Here is a 22,482-nt window from a genome sequence, read left to right on the forward strand (position 1 = left end):
CCCTTTGCTCATGTCTCCACATCATGCATTATAGGGTGAATTACATTTGGCCTGTCAGAGTGAAACTGCGCTCGTTCTTAATTGTACTCCCTGTTGTGCTCGATGGGATAGGGACACTAGATCCTAATAGTAGCCAAAGGCAAATTTGTGTAAAGTTGTCAGCGCAGGGTAAAAACCACATTAATACAGTGTAAAAAAAGTACAGATCATTCCAACACTTGTCAACAGTACTTTTAAATACATAAGATTTGGATGTACTATAAGTTTATTTGAACTTGTAGCTTAGAGATTCATATAAATTCAATTGATTATTGTTGCTTGTGGTTGCACAAGTTATGGGCTCCTATGAAAATTGCAGTAAAAAGCAATAAAATTCATCATGTATCATTGACTACAACATCACAATTTGATTTTTGTCTGTACACCAATATAATACAGTGGTAGGGAAACTATTGGAGAAAATTCTGAAGGAGAGAATTAATCTCCACTCGGAGAGGCAAGGTTTGATCAAGGATAGTCAGAAATTTTCGAGGTGATGACCAGTGCGTAGACAAGGGTAGTGCAATTGATGTAGTTTGTGAATTTCACCAAAGTTTATGACAAGGTCCCACATGGGAGACTGACAGAGAAGGTAAAAGCACATGGGATCCAAGGTAATTTTTCAAGTTGAGTCCAAAACTGGCATTGTGTTTTAACTTGGTGTTGTGAGACTTCTTTCTGTGTTTATCCCAATTCAATGCCAGCATCTCACGTCATTGTGCTAGAGGGCAGAGGATGGTGGTAGAAGGCTGCTGGTGGTGTAGAAGACTGTTTGTGTGACTGGAGGCCGGTGTCCAGTGGTGTGCCACAGGGTCCATTATTGTTCGTGATACAAAACCATAGATGAGTAAATGAGAATGTGTGTGTGTTTTGGAGGGGGGGGGGGGGGGCGGGGGCGTTGCGTACAGATAAATAAGTTTGCTGGTGACATGAAGATTGATGTGGAGATGCTGGCATTGGACTGGGGTAAACACAGTAAGAAGTCTGACAGCACCAGGTTTAAGTCCATCCGATTTATTTGATAGTAAACTCGCAAGCTTTTGGGGTTTGCCCCTTCATCAGGTGAATGGAGAGTTCTGGCCTCAGACAGAGCATATAACAGCAAAGACAACTTGGTGTTGTCAGACTTCTTACTGTGTTGACATGAAGATTGGCAGGGTGGTTAATAGTGAGGAAGACAGTCTTAGTTTGTAGGAAGATAAGCATAGATCATTCAGGTGGTCAGATCAGTGATAGAATTTAGCCCTGAGAAGAAGACAAAGGAATACTGAATGAATGGTGGGACACTAGGAAGCTCAGAGGAACAGAGAGATCTGGGGATGCTTATCCATGTTCCTGAAGACAGCAGGACAGGTCAATAGGGTATTAAGGCAAACCGAACACTTGCCTTTATCATTCGTGGCATAGATTATAAGAGTAGGGTGGTTATGTTGGAGCTACACAAAACTTTGGTTAGGCTACAGTTGGAGATTTGCCAGGATTTAACCTGGGATGAAACATTTGAGCTATGAAAAGAGCTGGCTTGAGTTGCTTTCCTTCGAGCAAAGAAGGCTGTGTGTTTGGGGGCCGGGGCGAGGGGGGAGGAGAGGAAGAGGTACGGAGGGCGGAGGTGGATTTGAGGTTTATAAGAATATGAAGGGTATGGGACAGTGGATAGGAAGCAGCTGTTCCCCTTAGTTGAAGGGTCAATTTTAAGGTGGGAGGTTATAGAGGGATCTGAGGAAAGATCTTTTCACCCAAAGGGTAGTAGGAGTTTGCATGCACACCTGGGAGGATAGTAGAGGTGGGGAATCTCACAAACTTTAAAAAGTATGTGGGTGAGCGCTTGAAATGTCATAACATTTGCGACAAGGGGTAAGTGCTGGTTAATGAGATTATTGTAGATTTGAATCATAGAATGATTTAGTGTAGTTTTTGTTGGTGCAGACTCAATGGGCTGAAGGGCCTGTTCTGTACTGTGAGACTCTTGACTCTAATGTAGTAATTGGCTGTGTCAAGACCACTGCATAATAATGCACTGCTGATAGTTTGTCCAATCTTAAATGTTGACAAGCATGATATTGCTAGTTTCTTATTGATCCCATTACATATTTAAAAGAAATAATTGATAGTTATCGGAGTTCTAACTTTTGATTGCCTAGCTGAAAAAATAAACGTCCTGCATTGACTTTGGCTGTAACTGTAACTCCAATGTATGTGGGTCCCCCCTCTCCAAAATTAATGGTGGAAGGCTGTTGTGAAGGGGTCAAATTGTTTAAACAGGTGTTTTTAAAATGCTGAAAAGCCAGAATTTTAATTTGATTTATTATTGTCACGTGTATTTGGATACAGTGAAAAGTAGTTGTTTCTTGCACTTTTTATAAAGGCAAAATATAAGACCATAAGACATGGGCAGAATTAAGCCACTCAGCCCATTGAGTCTGCTCCATCATTCAATCATGGCTGATATTTTTCTCACCCCCATTGTCCTTTATCCCCATAACCCCTGATCCCCTTATTAATCAAGAACCTATTTCTATCTTTAAGACACACAATGACCTGGCCTCCACAGCCTTCTATGGCAAAGAACTCCACAGATTCACCACTCTCTTGCTGAAGAAATTCTTCCTCATCCGTTTTAATGGATCATCTCTTTAGCCTGAGGTTATGTCCTCGGGTTCTAGTTTTTCCTACTAGTGGAAACCTCCTCTCCATGTCCACTCTATCCAGGCATTACAGTTTCCTATAGGTTTCAATAAGATCTCCCCTCATCCTTCTAAACTTCAACAAGTACAGACCAAGAGTCTTCAATCGTTTCCTATATGACAAGCTCTTCATTCCAGGGATCATTCTTGTGAACCTCCTCTGGGCCTTTTCCAAGGCCAGCACATCCTTCCAAAACTGCTCACAAAACTCCAAATGGGGTCTGCCCAGAGCCTTATACAGCCTCAGAAGCATATCCCTGTTCTTATATTCTAGCCGTCTCAATGTGAATGCTGACATTGCATTTGCCTTCCCAACCGCTGAGGGAACCTGCACATTAAGAGAATCTTGAATAAGGACTCCCAAGTCCCTTTGTGCTGCTGATTTCCTAATCATTTCCCCATTTAGAATATGGTCTATTCTTTCATTCCTCCTTCCAAAGTGCATTGCCTCACACTTTTCCACATTGTATTCCATCTGCCACTTCTTTGCATACCATTCATGAAGTACATAAGGGAGAAGGAAAAGAGAGGGTGGAGAATGTAGTGTTATAGTCATAGCTAGAGTGTAGAGAAAGATCATAATGTAAAGTAGGTCCATTTGGAGCAGTAGAACAACAGTATTAGGCAAGTTTTAAAAATAAATAGGATGGAGAAAGGAAAATTAGAATTACTGGAAGTGCTCACATTTTCAATCTAAATATTTTGTATGGATTGCATCTCCATCATATTCAAAATAAGATTTCTGCATTTTTATTCTACCCTGAAATGATTCTACTCGAGACAGAAGCCACCTTGTTTTAAAATTCAAATTTGAGTTTGAGAGATGACTTGTACAAGGGATCAAATTACAACAACTGATGTGGAAATTGGTCAGAGTACAGAGCTTTGTCCTGGATGTCAATATAATTTTGTATGTGACCAGCACAGGAATGTAAAAACTTACTAAAGCACCCACTGCTCATCAGCACTCTATGCAATCATTGCCACTGTTTTTAATCAGGGATGATTGACAGCTGTGGCTTCAGAGTTTTGTAGGTGGATAAATACTGGGGAATTCCTGCATTGGTTTTAATTCTGGCAGAAAATCCAAACTACGTAGATCGAACAGAGATTTACATTATCCGTACTAAGTATTTGAGGAATCCACCCTGACCAAAATAGAAAATGTAGTAATACACAGCTGTTCCCCTGGCTTTATTAAAGAGAAAAGATGTAGGATAGAGCTTCCATTTGGGAACAGCAAATAAATGAGGCTGAAAATGCGCTTGAAATGACACTGGTTAGATAATTAATTCTTCCGTGAATCAATGCAATGGGACAGCAAAGTGGAACGTATTTTTTTTCCATTTAAAAAGTATTCCTGGTGTATTTAAGAGTGATGACCTGGTCTGTCTTATTAATATCCCTGAAAATGGGTTCATTTCCAAAATATGCATTTTTAATCAGGGTAAACCTGAGAAACCTGATATAATATTACTGCATAAAAACTACGCTCAACTTTCTTTTATGGAAGCCTATCTTATCTCCTCGTTGGGCCGTCAGGTCTGCCCCTGGTGGAGACTAATTGATACGAAGATCAAAGGGTGGAGGTTAGTGGCTATGAGTTACCGTGAGTTGGCGTAGGAGGTGTAAAGGGACATGGATTGGCACTGCGGCTATAATGGTATATTGAGGTGGTTAAAGGACATGAGGTGCCATGTGTGAAGCATGGGGAGTTTGTGGGGTGAGGGCTGGAGGCATATTTCATGTTTTATACTTTCCTTGTATTTTAGATGTAGTGCAGAGCCTTGAGGCAGGGCTTTCACTCTGCCTGCCTCTGCACCTGGCAGTGTCTTCAGTTACTGTGTGGTTGCCTGTCCTGACTGCAAATTACTCCTGCTCCCCCTGACTGAATATCCTTAGCAGAGCCGGGGATTCTCCTGACTCTGCACGCCTGACAGACGTATTCAATCCCGAGCCCATACTTCTGTCACCAAGAGGCTGGACAGAGAACTTCTAAATGAAAAGATAACCTAAGGTTTGTTTTTATCAGCTACCTAACAGTTATGCACAGTCTGTATTTGACAGAAACAACCTATTCTTACTGATGCAATAGAGCATCAACTTGTATAGTCCCTTCCATGTCATAAAACATCTTGGCGTTTCACAGGAATATTAGAAAACCAAATATAACTGAGCCACGAAAGGAGATATTGTTTATGATGACCAAAAGCTTGATCAAAGTGTGTTTGAAGAAGCGTCTTATAGGAGGAAAGACAGGTGTAGAGTGGCTATTCTAGAGCTAGGGACCTAGACAGCTGACGATGCAACCACAAATAGTGAAGCAATAAAATATGGTGATTTACCAGAGATCAGAATTAGAGGGGTGCAGATATATCAGAAGGTTGTGGGACTGCTGGGATTACAGAGATATGGAGGGGCAAATTTGATTTGAACAGATGGATGGGAATTTTAAATTCTAGACCCTGCTTAACTAGAAGCCATTGTAAATCAATGAGCACATAGGTAATAGGGGAATGGGACTTGGTGCAAATTAAAACATGGGGTTTGGGTGACCTCATGTTTACGAGGAGCAGAATGTGAGGGAGTAGCCAGGAGTGCATTAGATGCATTAAAACAGTCAAGTCTAGAGGTAACAAAGGCATGAATGAAAATTTTGGCAACAGACAAATTGAGATCAGAATGAAGTCAGGTGATGTTATGGTGGGGGGAATAGACAGTCTTGATGCTGGCCTGACTATGACCTTAGCAGCTCATCTTTGGGTCAAACGTGGCACCAAAGTTTTGAACATAACCGCAGAGTGTTGTCAGGGAGAGGGATGGAGTTGCCAGCTAGGGAATGGAGTTTGGAATGGGTGAGCAAACAATGGCTTCAGTCTTCCTAATATTTAATTGGAGAAAGTTTCTGCTCATCCATTACTGAATGTCAGATAAGCAATCTGATAATTTAGCAATACTGCAGGAGTTAAGAGGTGCCTATAAAAGCCAACATTCCATTCACTTTCTTTTATTATCTGCTGTACCTGCATGCTAGTTTTCCGTGACTCATGAACGAGGACACCCAGATCCCTTTGCACCGGAGCATCCTGAAGTCTCTCCCCATTTAGACTAACTCGTCTTCCCATTTTTCTGATCAAAATGCATGACCTCACACTTATCCACGTTAAACTCTACCTGCCATGTTTGCCCACTCTACTAACCTATCGATATCCATTTGTAAGGTTTTTATTTCCTCATTGCAGCTTACTGTCCTGCCTATTTTTGTCTCATCTGCAAATTTGGCTATAGAGCCTTCTATCCCTGTATCCAAGCCGTTAATATAGATTGTGCTGGTGAGAGCTGGGTGTTGTCAGCCTACATGAGAAAATTAATGTTGTGCTTTTGAATTATGTGCTGAGGGTTGGCATGCAGGTGAGAAATAGTAGGGGACCAAGGATCGATCATTGAGGAACACCAGAGGTAACAGTACAGGAGCAAGAAGCAAAGCCATTACAAGTGATTCTCTGTCTCACGATTGGATAGAAATGAAACCAAATGAGAGTAGTCCCATCTAGCTGGATGATGGTGGGAGTGTGTTGGAGGAGGATGGTATAGTCAAAGGCTGCAGACCAGTCAAGAAGGAAAATAGAAAGTTTATCTTTGCTGTAATCAAACCAGGTGTCATGCCATCACAGTTAATAAAATCCAAGATTGGCCTCAGTTACATGGATTCAAATTTTAGATGGCGTGCTGGTCACAGTGAAGTTAGCATTGTTTACCTTGGTGGATTGCTGTCAACTGCTCGCATGCAGTTCTGCACCCACTGCTGGATGTAAATAACCTGCCCTCGGAAAATCATGTGAACAGCCTCTTCCCCTATTACCCCCTTTAATTTCTGCCCCCACAGATTTCCCTTTCTCTCTTGCTCATTTTGCTTTCTCTCCGTCTCTTTTTTCCACCCCACGCTCCCCTCCCCCGCAATCTCTCCTTTCCCCTTTGCAGATTAAAACAATATCAACGTCATAAAAATAAGAGCATTAAGTACAGAATAAGAAAATGTAATTCGGACTATTTGACTGCCCTTTTCCACTTCGGCGCAGTGTCTACCTTGCTCAGTTAATTTCCTGAAAGTATAACTGCAGACTTTTGAAAAACATAACTGATCAAAATGAAGAAGAGAATAGGAAGTATATTTGAAACGAGAATTCAATCGAATGTCACCACTGCTGGCTTTCTTCCCAGCAGCTTTGCCTGCAGTTAGAATCAAATACCTCTTTATCAAATTGAGCATTTTGCAGACAAGCCTTCTTCTGTTGCGCACTTCCTTCACTATTTATTTTCTTCCAAAGTCTATCACTATGGTTACCTTCAGAAGTCAAACCCAATTCCAGGAAAAGCTGATTTGGCACAATTATAATTAGGGCTTCCCTGAGACAATGAAGTAAGCTGCTTGATTAACCCCCCTGGGCGTGACTGCTTTGTTATTAAGTGCATACTAGTCAATCTCCCATGGCGTTTGGTTGTCGAAATCAAGTCATAAGGTTTAGCAGGATTTTAGGGTAAAGGAATAATGGGACCTAGGTACAGAGTGGCAGAAGCAAGGGGAGAGGTTGGGTAAAAGCTAGGGTACCTCAGTTGCGGGAGGTGGGAAAATCCCATGTGGGAAGATGGTTTGGATAAGTATTTTAGCTTGGGATGATCTGTGGGTGTAAAGGGATGGGGGGATGGATAGGAAGGGAGAGGTACCTTGATTTTCCAATTTAAAAAAAAGACTAAATTTTCTAATATAGTGAATGTTCCAATAGTTAGCAGACTGGAGCATGACTTTATTATTTATTCAGTTATCTAAAAGAAAACCCCTTTGATTTTGGAAACCGTGAAAGGGTTTCACATTTGAAGGGAGAGAATGGGAGTGGGTGGAATGCGTGGGAATGGGTGGAGAAGAGGGTGCAGCGGGAGACACAGATGGAAGTTAAGACAGGCAAACTCAGCTGGAGTTGGCAAGAAACACTCCATATGGGAAGGACTCTCCCAATCAGGGACAATTGAACTCTCTCCCACTTGGGACAATTTTGCAGTTTAGTGAAAGAGAAGGAGGCAACAATATCCAGTACAGGAAGGTACTCGAACCATATTATGTTCTGGGCAGACTCTGATTTTCTTGTCAGTGTGGTAATATTATTCTTAATTCAGGGTTTTTAAGGGTGATTTTTCTACATACACGTGGTAGAATTGGAACACTTGGGCAGAAATCAATAATGTGGCTATGAATAAGTAATACCCAAATGTAGTTGAATTCTGCCATATATTAAGATGCATGGAACTCTGGCTCAGAAGACCATAACTTTTTTTAAAACAAACGTGAACCAAGTCACAGTCCTGCTAATTAGTCTGAACGACAAAGGAAAAAATGGAAAAACTGGAATGTAGTGCAATACTCCTTTACTTTCCCCCCTTAGCTTAACAAATAGATACAGATTTTAAGGTTAATATGGATTACAAAGTACCTTTTGAAGCTACAATGCTCTCTCTAACACACGTAGACTTTTTTAAAAGTACACTGGCTGCAGCCAAACACACACACACACACACACCACTCTGAATCCAAGTTAGTATCTGTGGATTTCTCCTCACAATCCCGCCAGATGACTGTCATATGAGAGTTTGCAAATTCCTCTCCCAAAATGTGCTTTAAAACCTTTTCTCGTAGAAGTACTTTCATTTATCGGTTTACATTTCAAAATCCAGTCCAGGAATTTCAAACGATGCTTAAAGCTTCTGCTCCACTTTTAACAGCAAATCCGGTCCAGGACTTTACACCAACCCCTTTTAGGATTTCTTTGTCTTGGCCGCTGCCCAAATGGTTTACAGTTGCTTTAGCTCTCAAGTGCCAGACTCTTGTTAAAATTATATCAAACATTTTAGCTACCTCTGAGGTCTACGGCCCACTTCAGATCTAGTTATTGTCTCTTTAACTCCAAGCACTTTGTTCACTCTTCCTTGAATTCTTCTGAACAACACCTTGGTCTCTGTTTACTTAATTTCAGTCACCTGAAACCTTCCTTCTGTTCCAGCTCCCTGGTTGTCTGGGCTGTATCTTGTTTCTTAGGAAGCCTGCATGTATGCAATTCCCTTGTCCTGTCCAGCTTCTCCTGGAACAGTTGCAAGCTCCTCACTCCTCAGTGATCTGTCCCCCAACTGCTTTTGCTTCCAGTTAAAACTAAAGAACAAAGGAAACTCTCCCTCTTGGGAAGTGGGTCTCCTGTTGCTAAGCAATGCCCTCCTATATTTATTCTTCATGCCATAGCTCTCTCTAAGCACAATAGAATCACAGTTGGAACTTAACCAATCCCCACACATACAAACATTATTGTCCAGCATGAATTTAACTAAAGATCCCTTCTAGGCATAGAAACACTGAATTTAAACCCACCTAAAAATATACCTTATTTCTAATGTTTACCAATATAAATCCCTTAAAACTACCTTTGTTTTCTTAACATGTGCAAACCAATGTAATTTGACAATAGGTGAAACAGCCCTTTTTGCTGACAGCAGGAACTGCACATTATTGGCACCATTAGTTTACATGTCATCCTATCAAAGAATATTCTCATATTAATTCCATTGAGTGGCAGAGCAGGCTCGAGAGGCTGAACGGCCTCCTGCTATTCCTTTTTCCTCATGGTCTTAACAAAAACACTAGATCATAATTCTGCAATAAAATGACACATGCAAGTACTGAGCACCATGTGATCTGGCCTGGTATTAGATGATGACACAAAAGTAAATTCACATCTTCTCACTCACTTAGAACAAGTGCCCCTCCTCAATAAGGGGAATGAAGTCTGACTTCTGCCATGATTCAGACTTAACCCATACATCTTGCCCCTGCCCCTCCTGTGAAAAATGGGCCAACATCCCCTACTTTGAACCCACTCCACTCGCACAAAAAACACAACAATCCCCACTGATGGAAAGTTGGACTTTTAATTTCCTTCATGAAGATCATCTGACCTAGACTTTCCGTATTTTCCCATCACTCCATATTTTCCCATCACACTTGTGACGATGCCTGTTGGAGTTGGGCACAAAATTCCACCCCTCGTTTATAAGTATGTTTTGCTACTGCTCTGGGCATATGCTGCAGCTCTCTTCATTGAACCAGAGTTCACCTCTTGCCTTATGGTAATGGTAGAGTGAGTTTAATGCCCAGCCATAAGTTTGCAGATTGTGATTGAGTATAATTGTGCTACTGCTAATGGCCTCAGCACCTTCTGGATGCTCAGTTTTGAACTGCTAGCCCTGTTCTGAGTCCATCCCATTTAGCACAGTGATACTGCATTTTGGCACCACATTTACTACTTAATGTTACTATCTTAACATAGTTAATGTTGGCGAACTTTTATTGTATATGACATGAGCAATTACAAATGTTAAGAGATCTGTTGGTAATTTTGTTCAAAGCTTTTGCCCAAACTTTCCTGCAGCTGAATATATACCTGGATGCTAATAGATGCTGCTCTGTGTCCTTGCACTGGGTGATGTTTAGGTAGGAAGCTGGAAATGTGCAAATATGTATTGATATATCTGGCAATTTCAGGATTATGTTAGGAGTTAAGCTGTTGGATCAAAAAGACAAATTACTGATTTACAGATTCAGAAGCACGTTTTTCCCCAGAGTGAAATGCATCAAATTGGGTTACTTTATTGAAACAAACCTGAAAGTGTCTTTGCTGAGGTGAGTGCCTCCTGACCTCTGCAATCTAGAGTGTGCTGTTAATGGACCCAGCAGAGAACAAAATCTGTTTTGATTTTATTTCAACGCAGGAAAACCTTCTGTACTGTAGAGAGTCTATGAAATGACCAGAAATGTATCTTTAATCTGCCCTAAATCTTGTTATCAACATTTGGCTAAAGTTGCTGGATATTGCTAATATCCATTTGTTAACTTCTGACTCCCTATCCTTCCTGTTATAATTTATTGAATTAATAATTGAGGAAAAGGGTGGACGAATAAGGTCATAGTCCCTATTTGTGCAGGTGACAGGGTTAGAAAAAGGGATGAAGCTCAACAGTTTCAAGGAGCTAGGAAAGGAATTTAAAAAGTAGTAGAACCTCAAAGGTTGTGATCTCCAGATTGCTCTGAGGGTGGGAGAGTTTAGGTTAGTGTGGCATGGGAACGAGAACCTGAGTGTGGACGCGGAAAGAAGAGAAGCAAAGTTGGAACTATAAGGCAAGAAAATGTTCAAGTATGGAGGAAATAAGGGCTAGACAATGCAGAGGAAAGGAATTGTTCAGTAATTTACCATAGGGAGTCAAGTGAATATGACATGTGAGCTGAGGGGCACAGCTAAATATTTTGGCTATGTTCGAACAGGTGGATTAAAAAAAATGAATAGGCTTTTAATATTGGTTGAAGAAACAATTGCAGTTGTGAGGAGGTATGATGTGCTGGAAGAAGCATCAAATGACGTGATATGGGTTGAACAAAAAAAGGAGCTTTGGGGTATAGTATAGGGAAATAAAAAAGCAACCATACAGGCAAGTGCAGAAACAATAGGGCAGAATTCTTAATGTATTCAGGAGAGCTTTTATTTAAACCATTATGTAGCAAGCCCAACAAGAGAAAGGACAGTTGGGGCGGGTAGAGCATTTTAATGGTCATGATCACCGTAGAATTAGATTTAGAATGGTTGTAGAAAAAGATAAAGACAGACCAAGAGTGAAATTTTTAAATTGGCAGAAGGTCAACATTACGAAGCTGAGATATGATTTGGCAAAAGTAGATTGGAAACAACTATTGAAGGTAAATTGTTGTCCCAGCAGTGGGAAGCATTCAAGGAGTAGCTGAGGAGGGTTCCTAAAACAAAAACTTTCCTCCAGAATAAGGATTGGACTCTCAAATTTAGCACCTCTACACCCTTTGAATGTCAGTGCATAAAGTAGGATAAGGCAAAAAAAGTTCAATATTGCCGAAAGCCAATACAAGTGTAGAGTGCGAGGGTGAAATTAAAAAGGAAATTAGGAAAGCAAAGAGAGGGCATGAGGAAATAGCAAGTAAAATCAAGAAAAACCCTAAGATAAAGAACAAGAGGTTAACTAAGGAAAAATTAGGACCAATTGGAGACTTAGTTGTATGTGAAGGTGAACATGTTAGTGACATTTCTAATGAATATTTTGTGTTTGTTATCACAAAAGAAAAGATGAAGGAGACATTTAAGTCACCATGGAGGAGTGTTAAATATTGCATGAGATAGACATAATGAGGGAGGAAAGACTTTAGTGTTCAGCAACCTTGAAAGTGGATGAATCATCAGAACAAAGGCAGCACAGTGTTTAGACCTGCTGCCTCATAGCGCCAAAGACCCAGATTCAATTCTAGCCTTATGTGACTTTCTGTGTGGAGTTTGCACATTCTCCCTGTGTTTGCATGGGTTTCCTCCAGGTGCTCCGGTTTCCGCCCACAGTCCAAAGATGTGTGGGTTAGGTTGATTGGCCATGCTAAATTGCCTCTTAGTGTCAGGAAGGTTAGTCAGGTAAATATGTGGGTTACCGGGATGGTTTTGGTGCAGGATCAATGGGCCTAATGTAGCAATTCTACGATTGGCAAGCTGGATCGAAAATTGGCTCAATAAAAGGAGGCAAAAAGTTACAGTTGTCAGCAATGTAGTGGGAGATTGAGGCACAGGAGCTCCAAGCAAACATGTTGGCCATATCGTTTCTAAAACTACAATTACTTTGTTTTCCTACGTATTAATTAATTGAGTCCCAAGTGACGATAAAACAATATTTTAAGTGAAAAATATTAGTGACAGTGGGCATTTTACTTTGAGCCGTGTGGTAATTGAAACTTTGAAATGCTAGAATTTCATTCTGCAACAGCTGAATCATTTAATTCAATCCTATTAAAAGCATAAATAACAAAAAAACTTGCTTCTGTTTGGAGGCTGGTATTTAGAGGGATCACTGCTTTCCTTGGTTTATATTTATAATCTAGACCTGGGTTTACAGGCCACCATTTCTTAACATGAAGATGATGCAAGACTTGGAAGCATTGTGAAATGTGAGAAGAACGGTGATAGAATTCCAGAGGATACAGACAGGTTGCTGGAATGGGTAGATGAATAGCAGCTGAAATTTAATGCAGAGAAATGTGAAGTGGTATATTTTAGTCAGAAGAATAAAGAGAGGTGACAAAGTAAAATTCTAAAGGAAATACTGAAGCAGAATGGCCTGGCTGCATATGTCCATACAACATTGAAGGTGGTAGGATAGGTTAAGAAAACAGTTAATCAATTATATTGAATTCTGTGTTTTATACATGGGGCACAGGGTACAAAAGCAAGTTAGCTGTGAACCTTCAGAACACGCTGGTTCAGCCACAATGGGAAACATGTGAAGGTTTTAGAGGTTTACAAGAATAGTTCCGGCCCCACATTCTCCCTCTCCTACCCACCCTCACTTCATCAGACTGCCTCACGCTCTGGGCCTCAACTCCGGCTGCATTGCCCCCTGGGACGGTAATTTGCCTTCCATACTTAGCTGCCCACTTTTTTGCTACTCATCCAGTTACAGGCTGATTTCTCTCTGAATTGCTGCTGATAGGCTCACAGATCCGAACAGCTCACCAGCATTCTTCAAATATCTGTCAGTTGAATGTCCAGGTTTAATGAGCGGCAATGAGTTTGCAAATCTGCTTGAAATTGAAGGCATGGGAGCAGTGCTCCAACAGTACTACACCACTGGCTGTTAGGTGTTTCTGTGACTGGGTGGTTGATCCTAATGGGATTACGTGGTACCAGGTCCTTTCTGTTTGGTATATATGTGAAGCCCTTAGGAAGAAACAGTAAGATTAAGTAAGAAGCATTCAGAATCAGGGCAGTATATGCTGTTAAAAGGTGAGTTCCCTCTGCTGGTTTGTAAGATCATAAGGAATAGGAGCAAGAACAGGTCATTCAATCCATTTGACCTGTCCTCGCCATTTGATATGATCATAGCTGACATGATGATGGCATCTCCACCTTCCTGCATGTGTGTCTCAGCCATGAACTCCTTTGTCAATCAAAGATCTAACTCTGCTTTGAATGTATTTAATGACCCAGCCTCTACTGCTTCGTATGGAACAGGATTTCAAAGACTTAACCCTCAGAAGAAATTCTTCTGAAATGGAGACCCCTTAATTTTAAACTGTGCTCCTATTTCTAGATTCTCCCATGAGAGGAAATAGCCTCCCAGCATCTACTCTGCCGAGCCCCTTCAAAATGTATATGTTTCAATGAGATCCCCCTATTCTTCCGAACACAATTGAGTATGGGCCCTGTCTGCTGTTACTTTCCCCCAAAACAACTCCCTCATCCCAGGAATCAGTCTAGTGAACTTTCGCTTTCAATGCAAATAAGTAAGGAGACCAAAACTGTTCCAGCTGATGTCTCACCAATGCTCTGTACAGTTGTAACAAAGTTGACCTACTTTTATAGACAATCCCTCTTGCAATAAAGGCCAAACATTTATGGTTCATGATTCCTAAGATATTTGGAAGTGTTGATGTCCAAGAGGACCTGGTGTCCTTGTGTATGAGTCATAAAAGCTAATATGGTTTCACCAAGCAGTTAGGAAGGCAAATGGTACGTTGGTGTTAATAGCAAGAGGATTTGAGCACAGGAGTAGGGATGTTGTGCTACAATTGCGCATCACCTTGGTGAGGCGACACCTAGAGTATTATGTGCAGTTCTGGTCCTACCTAAAGACATTATACTTGCCAGAGAGGGAGTGCAAAGAAGATTCACCAGACTGAAACCTGGAATGGTGGAGCTCTCCGATGAGCAGATTGGGCCTGTATTCTCTAAAGTTTAAATGAATGAAGGGTGATTCCGTTGGCAAAATTCTTAGTGCTTGAGATGGAGAAATGCAGGGAGTATGGTTTTCCCCTAGCTGGGGTGGTCTAGATTCAAGGAACGCAGTTTCAGAGTAAGGGGTGGACCATTTAGGACTAAGATGTGGATGAATTCCTTGTTAAATTGGTGAATCTTTGGAATTTTCTACTCCAAAGGATTGTGAAGACTCAGCATTAAATATATTCAAGACTGCGCTCAATAGATTTCTAGACTTTACATGGGAGATATGGGGATAGTGGGGGGTGTGGGGGGAGGAGGTGGGAGGTGTAAATAGATCAACAATGATCCAATTCAGTGGCCTACTCCTGCTCTTATTTCTTACGTACTTGGGTACTCCAATCTTTGGCAGCATTTTGCAATCCCTCCATTTAACTAATATTCTACTTTTCTATTCTTCCTGCCAAAGTGGATTACCTTATATTTTCTCACAATATACTTTATCTGCCAATTTTTATGCCCACTCACTTATCCTATCTATATCCCAATGCAGATTTTTTGTATCCTCCCAACTTGCTTTCCTCCCTGACATGTTGTATTATCAACAAATTTGGCTACAATACAGTCTGTATGTCTCCTGTTTTAATCCCCAGTCTCAGCCTCTGAGGAGTCGGTGCTTATTTTGACAACCCTTTTTACTTTTTATATACTTGTTGATAAGTAGACCACCTGTTTTCATATTTCTTCTCGATTTCCCCCATGCTTAAATTTTCTCCCTTTTTATTTTTTAAGTCATCCTATGCTGGTTTCTAAAATTCTCCCATTAGCTAATGTGTATAATAGCCTTAAGTAAACAAAATGCACAGTTCAATTTTCAATACACTACAGTGTACATCAATGAATTAGACTTAAATGTTGATTAATAAGTTTGCAGGTAATAGAAAAGTTTATTGTGTTAATGGTGAAGAGAAAGTTGTGACTGCAGAAAGGTCTCAATGGGCTAGTCAGATGGGCAGAAAAGTGCCAAATAGAATTAAATCAGGAGAAGTGTGATGTTATGCATTTTGGGAGGACAAATGAGGCACGCAATAAATGGGACAACTCTGAAAGGTGTATGTCCAGAGATCCCTAAAAGTAATATGACAAGATGATAAGGTGGTCAAGAAGGTAATGGGCACTTTCCTTTTGTGACTGAAGCAGAGTACAAGAGCAGGAAAGTTATGATAGACCCATATAAAACACAAGTTCACCCCCTGCAAACAGTTGTAGTCATGGCATTACAGAAAGGATGTGATCACACTAGAGGGGATATAGAAGATATTTACATGGATGTAGCCAGGAACTGAGAACTTTAGCTATGAGGATAAGTTTGGATAGGCTGGGATTTTCTTTGGAACAGAGGAGCCTGAGAAGATATTTAATTGAGATAGGGTAGATTGAAAGGATCTATTTTGTTGGCAGAGAGGTCATTAGTACTGGGGCATAGATTTAAAATAATTGGTGGAAGAATTAGAGAGGAACTAAGCAATTCTTTTCACCCAAAGGACAGTGACGGTCTGGAATTCAATGCCTGAAAGTGTAGTGGGGGTAGAAACTTGATCTTGATGTGTCATAACCTACAAGGTTACAGTTCAAGAGCTGAAATGTGGATTTATGCTGAATTGCTCTTTCTGTGCCTGCTCAGACAGGATGGGTAGAATGGTCACCATCTATGCCCTAAATGTTTCTGTTTCCATTATTGATTCTGTTCCTTTAGTCAATTATGATCTGAACAGGAAGGGAGTTTGATAGCTGGTTCTGTACTTGTGTACATGGCTAAGTATAGATTCTGGCTTGTATCTCCTGCATAGGATTTGATAACTCAAAATATTTGGACAAAATAGAAACGTTTGTGCACAGTATGGTCGTTTACACACACAAAACACGTGCATAAATGTAAAGTAAATATTACATTTTCTGCATTGGTGAATGACCTGATTCACTATTGGGGGAGCAGATCTCAAAATGGCATAACCATTCCTAAGTGAAATATACATTTTAAATGTTATTGCCACCAAATTTATAATTGCCTCTGGAAAACTGCAGTACAACAGATACATTTTTGAAGTGTTATAAGTTGCAGTGGCCCTGATTTTTACTCTTAACAAGAATGAGAAGGGAGAAAATTTTTTTATTGAGAAGTCTGGGTTTTCTCTACATGCTGCCAAAGGATGTCTTTTCAAAAAAGATCTTCAATGTGTGTCCTGCCTGAAGGCCAGTCATATTGACTGGCTGGCTCTCTGTCAGGCGGGAAAGCAGCAAGGGAGCCTGTCAATTGGGGGAGGTAGTGGGAGGGGTATGGGTGAAGGGTGGCACTCGGACGAGGCGCAAGGTGGAAGAGAGTGAGCGTGGCATAGAATGTGGGCTATAGCTGTGATGTAGGGTGTCGGATAGCAGATACAGCATTCAATGGTCTGATTTGGTAGAGACGAGCTTGTTAGGAAGGGAAGACCATGCCACTTGGATGTGGAACGGTGGCAGTGTTAGTTGGACTGGTAATTCAGAGACCTGGCTAATGCTCTGGAGACATGAGTTCAAATCCCACCACAGTAGGTCATAGAAAAAGAAAGACTTGCATGACCATCAGATGTCCCAAAGTACTTTACAGCCAATGAAGTAATTTTTAAAGTGTAATCACTGCTGTAACATAGGAAATACCACAGCTAATTTGCACTCTATAAATTCTCACAAGCACCAATGTGATAATAACCAGATGATCCAGTTTTGTGATGTTGATTGCAGAATAAATATTGGCCAGATCACCAGGGATAACTCCTCCACTTTACTTCGAAATAGCGCCATGGGATCTCTCCATCGAGCAGGCTGATGCGAGTCTTAGTTTAATGTCCCTTCTGAAGGGAAACACCTCGTACGGTGCAGTGTTCCCTCGTTATTGCACTGGTGTGTCCACCTTGATTTTTGTGGCTCAAGGCCTGGAAAGGGATTTGAAGCTGGAACTTGATTCAGAGGCAAGTGTACTCCCAACTGAGCCACAGCTGAAGGACTTAACTGATCACCAAATCTGAAATTTAAAACCTTATATTAGTAATGAGACTGTTGAATAAACCCATGTAGTTCATGAATGTCCTGATGGGCTCCTGCAGTGACGTCCAGGGATTGAAATGATCGGCCTCATGTGAAACAAGAGTTGAGGCTCCGTCAATCTTCCTTTGTGCTAGCTTTGAGTCTAGCCAATGGAGAGTTTGACCACAATTTTGCTAGGACTTCTTGATGCTGCGCTTTATCAAGTGCTACTTTAATGTCAAGGGTAGTCATTTTCACCCCTGACTCACAAGTGGATAGCAAGGACATTAAGGATGGGAAATTATATCAACTTCTGAAGAAGGAGCTTTATTATTTTCTGTCATTAAAATCAAGGAATCCCTCCAGAAGTTGAGCCTGCACCAACAACAATTCCATCCAGGCCCTATCCCAGCAACCCCATTTATTTATCCTGCTAATCTCCCTGACGCTAAGGCAATTTAGTATCAGCCTAACCTGCATATCATTGTACAAGATATACTGGAACTCGATGACACTGGGAACTGTAAAATGAGAAAATTCCAGACTCCAGTAGTCACCTCACTCAAATAAGCAGAAAAATTTTGTGATAATTTCTAATATTAATTAATCCTCATTGCACAATTTCAATTCTGCACATATTTAAGTCCTCAGTTTAGTTTCCATTTTGTAAAAGTGATAACAGTTATAACTTTTTAAATGCTTGTTGAACAAAAATGGAACAGATATCCTCAAGAAAATACTAATTTCCACGCAAAGAATTTGTGCAAAAGAGCACTATTACAATAAGTTTTGTTAATGTCCTCTCCAAATCCCTAATTATAATTAATTCCCTAGAAGTAGTGAGCCACTTCCCTCAGCCATTGACATCCATAAAGTATAGATCTACCCGCAGTGCTATCAAAGGGGGCATCCTAAGTTTTTGACACAGTGACAGTGCTTATTTGGCAACACATCCATATCTTCAATGTTCCTTTGCTCCACCACCAGAGCACAGTGACAGCAGTGTGTACCATCTACAAGCTGCACTGCAGCAAGTTGTCAAGGTTTCGTAGACTGCACTCGCCAGAAGAACGTGGGCAGCAGGCATGTTGGAACACGTTCTCCACAAAGTCACATCCCATGACCGAATTAAGAAAAGATCATGGGTTAATGCCCCACTCTCAAAGTTGATAACTTTGATTGAAGTATTAGATTATGTTAAGTCTTTCATAAGAAATATGGAACTGAGGCTCCATTTATCTGAGCGGATATTAAGGATAAATGTCATTGTTCAAAAGGCATTGAGATCGCCTAGGGTCTTTGCCAGCCTTCCTGGCACCACCCAAAAGCAGACTAACTGATCATCACCTCCTTTGAGAAATCATGTTTTGTGCAACTTGGTTCCTGTGTTGATTTATATAAACAAATACTGTCATTCAAAATAATTCATTGTGGGGGAATACTTTAAAGAGACGTGATCAGGCACCACGTAAGTACAAGTCTTTCTAAAAGTAAGATTAAAAGGTTCATCCTAAATTGAGTGAAGTTGTATAGAGAGCCTAGAGAAAGCAGGAACTGAGACAGCTTTGATTCCGTTCATACTACAGATACTAGTCTAGACCAGTAACTGTAGGGTTTGGCGTTCAGCTGACAGATCCCCATGTATTTTACTGGTTGGATGTTGTTCAGCAACAAAGAAGCAGTGTGTCAATTCCAATCCCAGCCAGTCTATAATGCTAAGAGGGAACACTGAAGAAATCAATTGTGTGAAGTTCTCTGGCACAGAGCAATACAACTTGTACTGCAACAGTACAGATTTTGCATTGATGCACAATTGAAACTGTTGCACTTCAGTTTGATAGTGACACTAGTAGGTGCCCTTCCATCTTGAACAGTGAGGAAACTTTCATCTTGGATCGAATTTGACCCAAATTCTTCGAGGTGCAAGAGCTGTGTATTAATGCATTGAATCATCTTGTTCTATGCTGATATTAACAGTGACCCCAATCCCATCAGTATCATTTTAAAATAAAGACTAGTGTGTGAGTTTTAAAAATCATGTGCCTCTAACACTTAATATTTTTAACTTTCACAGCTGTTTCGGGAAGTAAGAATTATGAAGATTTTGAATCATCCCAATATAGGTAAGATTATATTGTAACCCTAACAAATATATGTCCAATATAGATTTAATGCAAGTAGCCATTATTTTAAAGTGTCTTCTACTTATCCTCTCTCATGAACTTGCCCAGTTCCTTTTAGCTTTCCAGCTTTCTGTTGACAATTGTTTAATGTGTAAAAAGTGACATGCTATCCATGCTACATTTAATTTTTACTTTGGCTGTTAAAATTTTTATCCTTTTTTCCAAGTTTTAACGCTCCTGAAGCCAGTGCCTCAGGTCGGGAAGTAGTTCTATGGGCAATGGTAATTCTGCGTTTTTGAGCATGGGGCCGTGAGTGTCAAAATCAGATGCTGCTGTTTTGAGAGGCAAAACAGCTGAGGCGTTTTGTCCTTCACTGAAGTCTAAAAGGCATCTTATCTGAGGGCAGGGAGAAGGTCCCTGAACAGTGATCAGGAGTGATTGAATTTTGTCCTCTTAATCTCTCTCTATCCAAGGTGTGCAGAGGGTAATTATCAGCATGGGTTTAATGGAAGGCTGTGTTTGCTAAATGCCGGGCATGCACAGTCGCTTGCGGGACTTCCTTATATCATCGCGAGCAATGGAGTCAGCTGGCAATAGCCAGGACCAATATTGGCACCATTCATGTAAAAGCAGTGGTTTTTCCTGTTTTTGAATGATCCATAGTTTGTACAGAACTGTTTAAATTTTCATCTAACTGGTGCTGTAGCTAATGGCAGCTTCATTCGACTCAGAGTCACTCAAGCAAAGCAAGCTAATAGTCTCAGCAGAAATTTGAATTACCTGGCTGTCTGACAATTTTGATATTAAATAAACTTTATTAAAACCAGCATCATTGCTTTACCATGGATATTCCTACCACTGGTATCCAAGCTCTGGGTCTTAAAGCCATGGGTTACCTACTCTGCTGTATGCACATCTGGATAGATGCATATCATAAAATCATACAGTGCTGAAGAGGTCCTTTGGACCTTCACGTCTGCATCAACATGTGAGAAACACCTGACTTCCCACCTCATCCCATTTACCAGCACTTGGCCCATAGCCTTGAATGTTATGATGTGTCAAGTGCTCCTCTAGGTACTTTTTAAAGGATGTGATGCAACTTGCCTCTACCACCTTCCCAAGCAGCGCATTCCAGACTATTAGCACCCTTTGGGTAAAATGGTTTGTCCTCACATCCTCCCTTAACCACCTGTCTCACCTTGAACCTATGACCCTTTGTGACTGACCTTTCAACTAAGTTGAACACTGTTCCATCCCAGGCAGCAAACTGATGAATTGCCTCTGCACCCTCTCCTTCTGATAATGTGACGACCAGAACTACACATGTTACTCTACCTGTGGCCTCACCAAAGTTCTGTAGAACTCCAACATGATTTTCCTGCTTTTGTAAGCTGTGCTGCCATTGATAAAGGCAAGTGTCCCATATGCCCTTTTCACCACTCTACTAACATGCCCTTCCATCTCTCAGATCTCTGGACAAACTAAGATCCCTTTACTCCACATAGCTTCCTGGTGTCATGCCGTTCGTTGAATATTTCCTTGTCAAATTACTCCTTCCAAAGTGCATCACCTCACATTTTTTCAGGGTTAAATTCCATCTGCTTATCTGCCCATTTGACCATCCTGTGTATATTTTCTTGTAGCTCAAGATACTCCGTGTCATCCGCAAAGTTACTAATCCCAGCCGTCAAATTGTCATTTATATAAATTACAAATAATAGGGGACCCAGCACAGTACCTGGTCATGGGCAGTTAAGGGCTATGGAGTGTGGGCAAGCATGGTAGAGTAGGCTGAATGGTTTACTCCAGCTCCTACTTCTTGAGTCCTGTTTTGTTGTTCCATTAAAGAATGCCTTTTCCAGCACTGTGGCTGCCATCCCTATGATGAAATGTTGGGCCTGCCTGGACCTGCATTTCAGGGTGAGCTGGGTTGCCATTGTCTTTGGCAGGTTATGTGCAGAAGAGCATTGACAAGGGAGAGACAGACGCACACACAAATGGGTTGGCGGGGTGGGGAAGTGGAAGTGCCTTCAATACCTTATCTATCAACCTCAGATGTGGCTGATTCTTTGTACATGCTCGTAGCTACTGTGGGCATTGGGAGTCAGCAATGCCTTTGAATACCTGCTGAACCTGTGCACTTAATTACTGTTTTCTATGTCCTAATGTTCTCAATCCAGTCCAATTTCCTGTCTCCTGCTCACCCCCATAACTATCAACATCCACCAATGTTATCCTTTTCTCCCCCTCACCAGATGGCCGAATGTCCCACCCAGTCTAATTCCCCTCCCCTCTTTGCTTTGATACTCCATGTAGTCTAATCCCATCCTCCCATTCAATTATCTCACCCTCTGATGTCCCTCCATGTCCCATCCAAATATCTAAATATTTAACACATCCAGCCAGCTAATACAGTGCTAACAGAATTGGCAGGCTGTTTCTATGTATGATTTCTACAATCTCATCACCGCTTGTGTATTGTTGGTACATTTGGTCTCGTGTCAATCAGGCAATCGAGCTATTAACGACTGGGGCAAGAGGAGATCTTCCCGCAGAGTCTCAGGTGTCTACTGATGTAGGAATGCTTTGCGAACCGCAAGATGCAAAACTACAATGGCACTGAACCCATTGTTAATTGTCGGATATTGGGAACAGGTAGGCATATGGAGTCGGGTCAAAGAGCCGCCTTCCTCTCATTGAATAGTGTGAAAGGTTCTAGAGGTCCTATCATTTCCCCTCCCATCGCTATGTTCCCAC

At 41.1% G+C, this 22,482-nt stretch overlaps 1 protein-coding gene across 4 annotated transcripts in view; it reads left to right on the plus strand.

Moving 5' to 3' along the window:
* mark1 (MAP/microtubule affinity-regulating kinase 1) overlaps positions 1–22,482 on the plus strand; it is a 175,545-nt gene that overhangs the window by 100,261 nt on the left and 52,802 nt on the right. For all 4 annotated transcript variants that reach the window (XM_080200554.1, XM_080200556.1, XM_080200555.1 and 1 more), the window contains exon 4: positions 19,674–19,722. In XM_080200554.1, coding sequence (XP_080056680.1) covers positions 19,674–19,722 — 49 coding nt within the window. The remainder of the gene's footprint in view (positions 1–19,673; positions 19,723–22,482) is intronic.

The sequence above is a fragment of the Carcharhinus amblyrhynchos genome, chromosome 12 (assembly GCF_965287045.1).
Source record: "Carcharhinus amblyrhynchos chromosome 12, sCarAmb.v2.hapA, whole genome shotgun sequence".
Classification (NCBI taxonomy): Eukaryota; Metazoa; Chordata; class Chondrichthyes; order Carcharhiniformes; family Carcharhinidae; genus Carcharhinus; species Carcharhinus amblyrhynchos.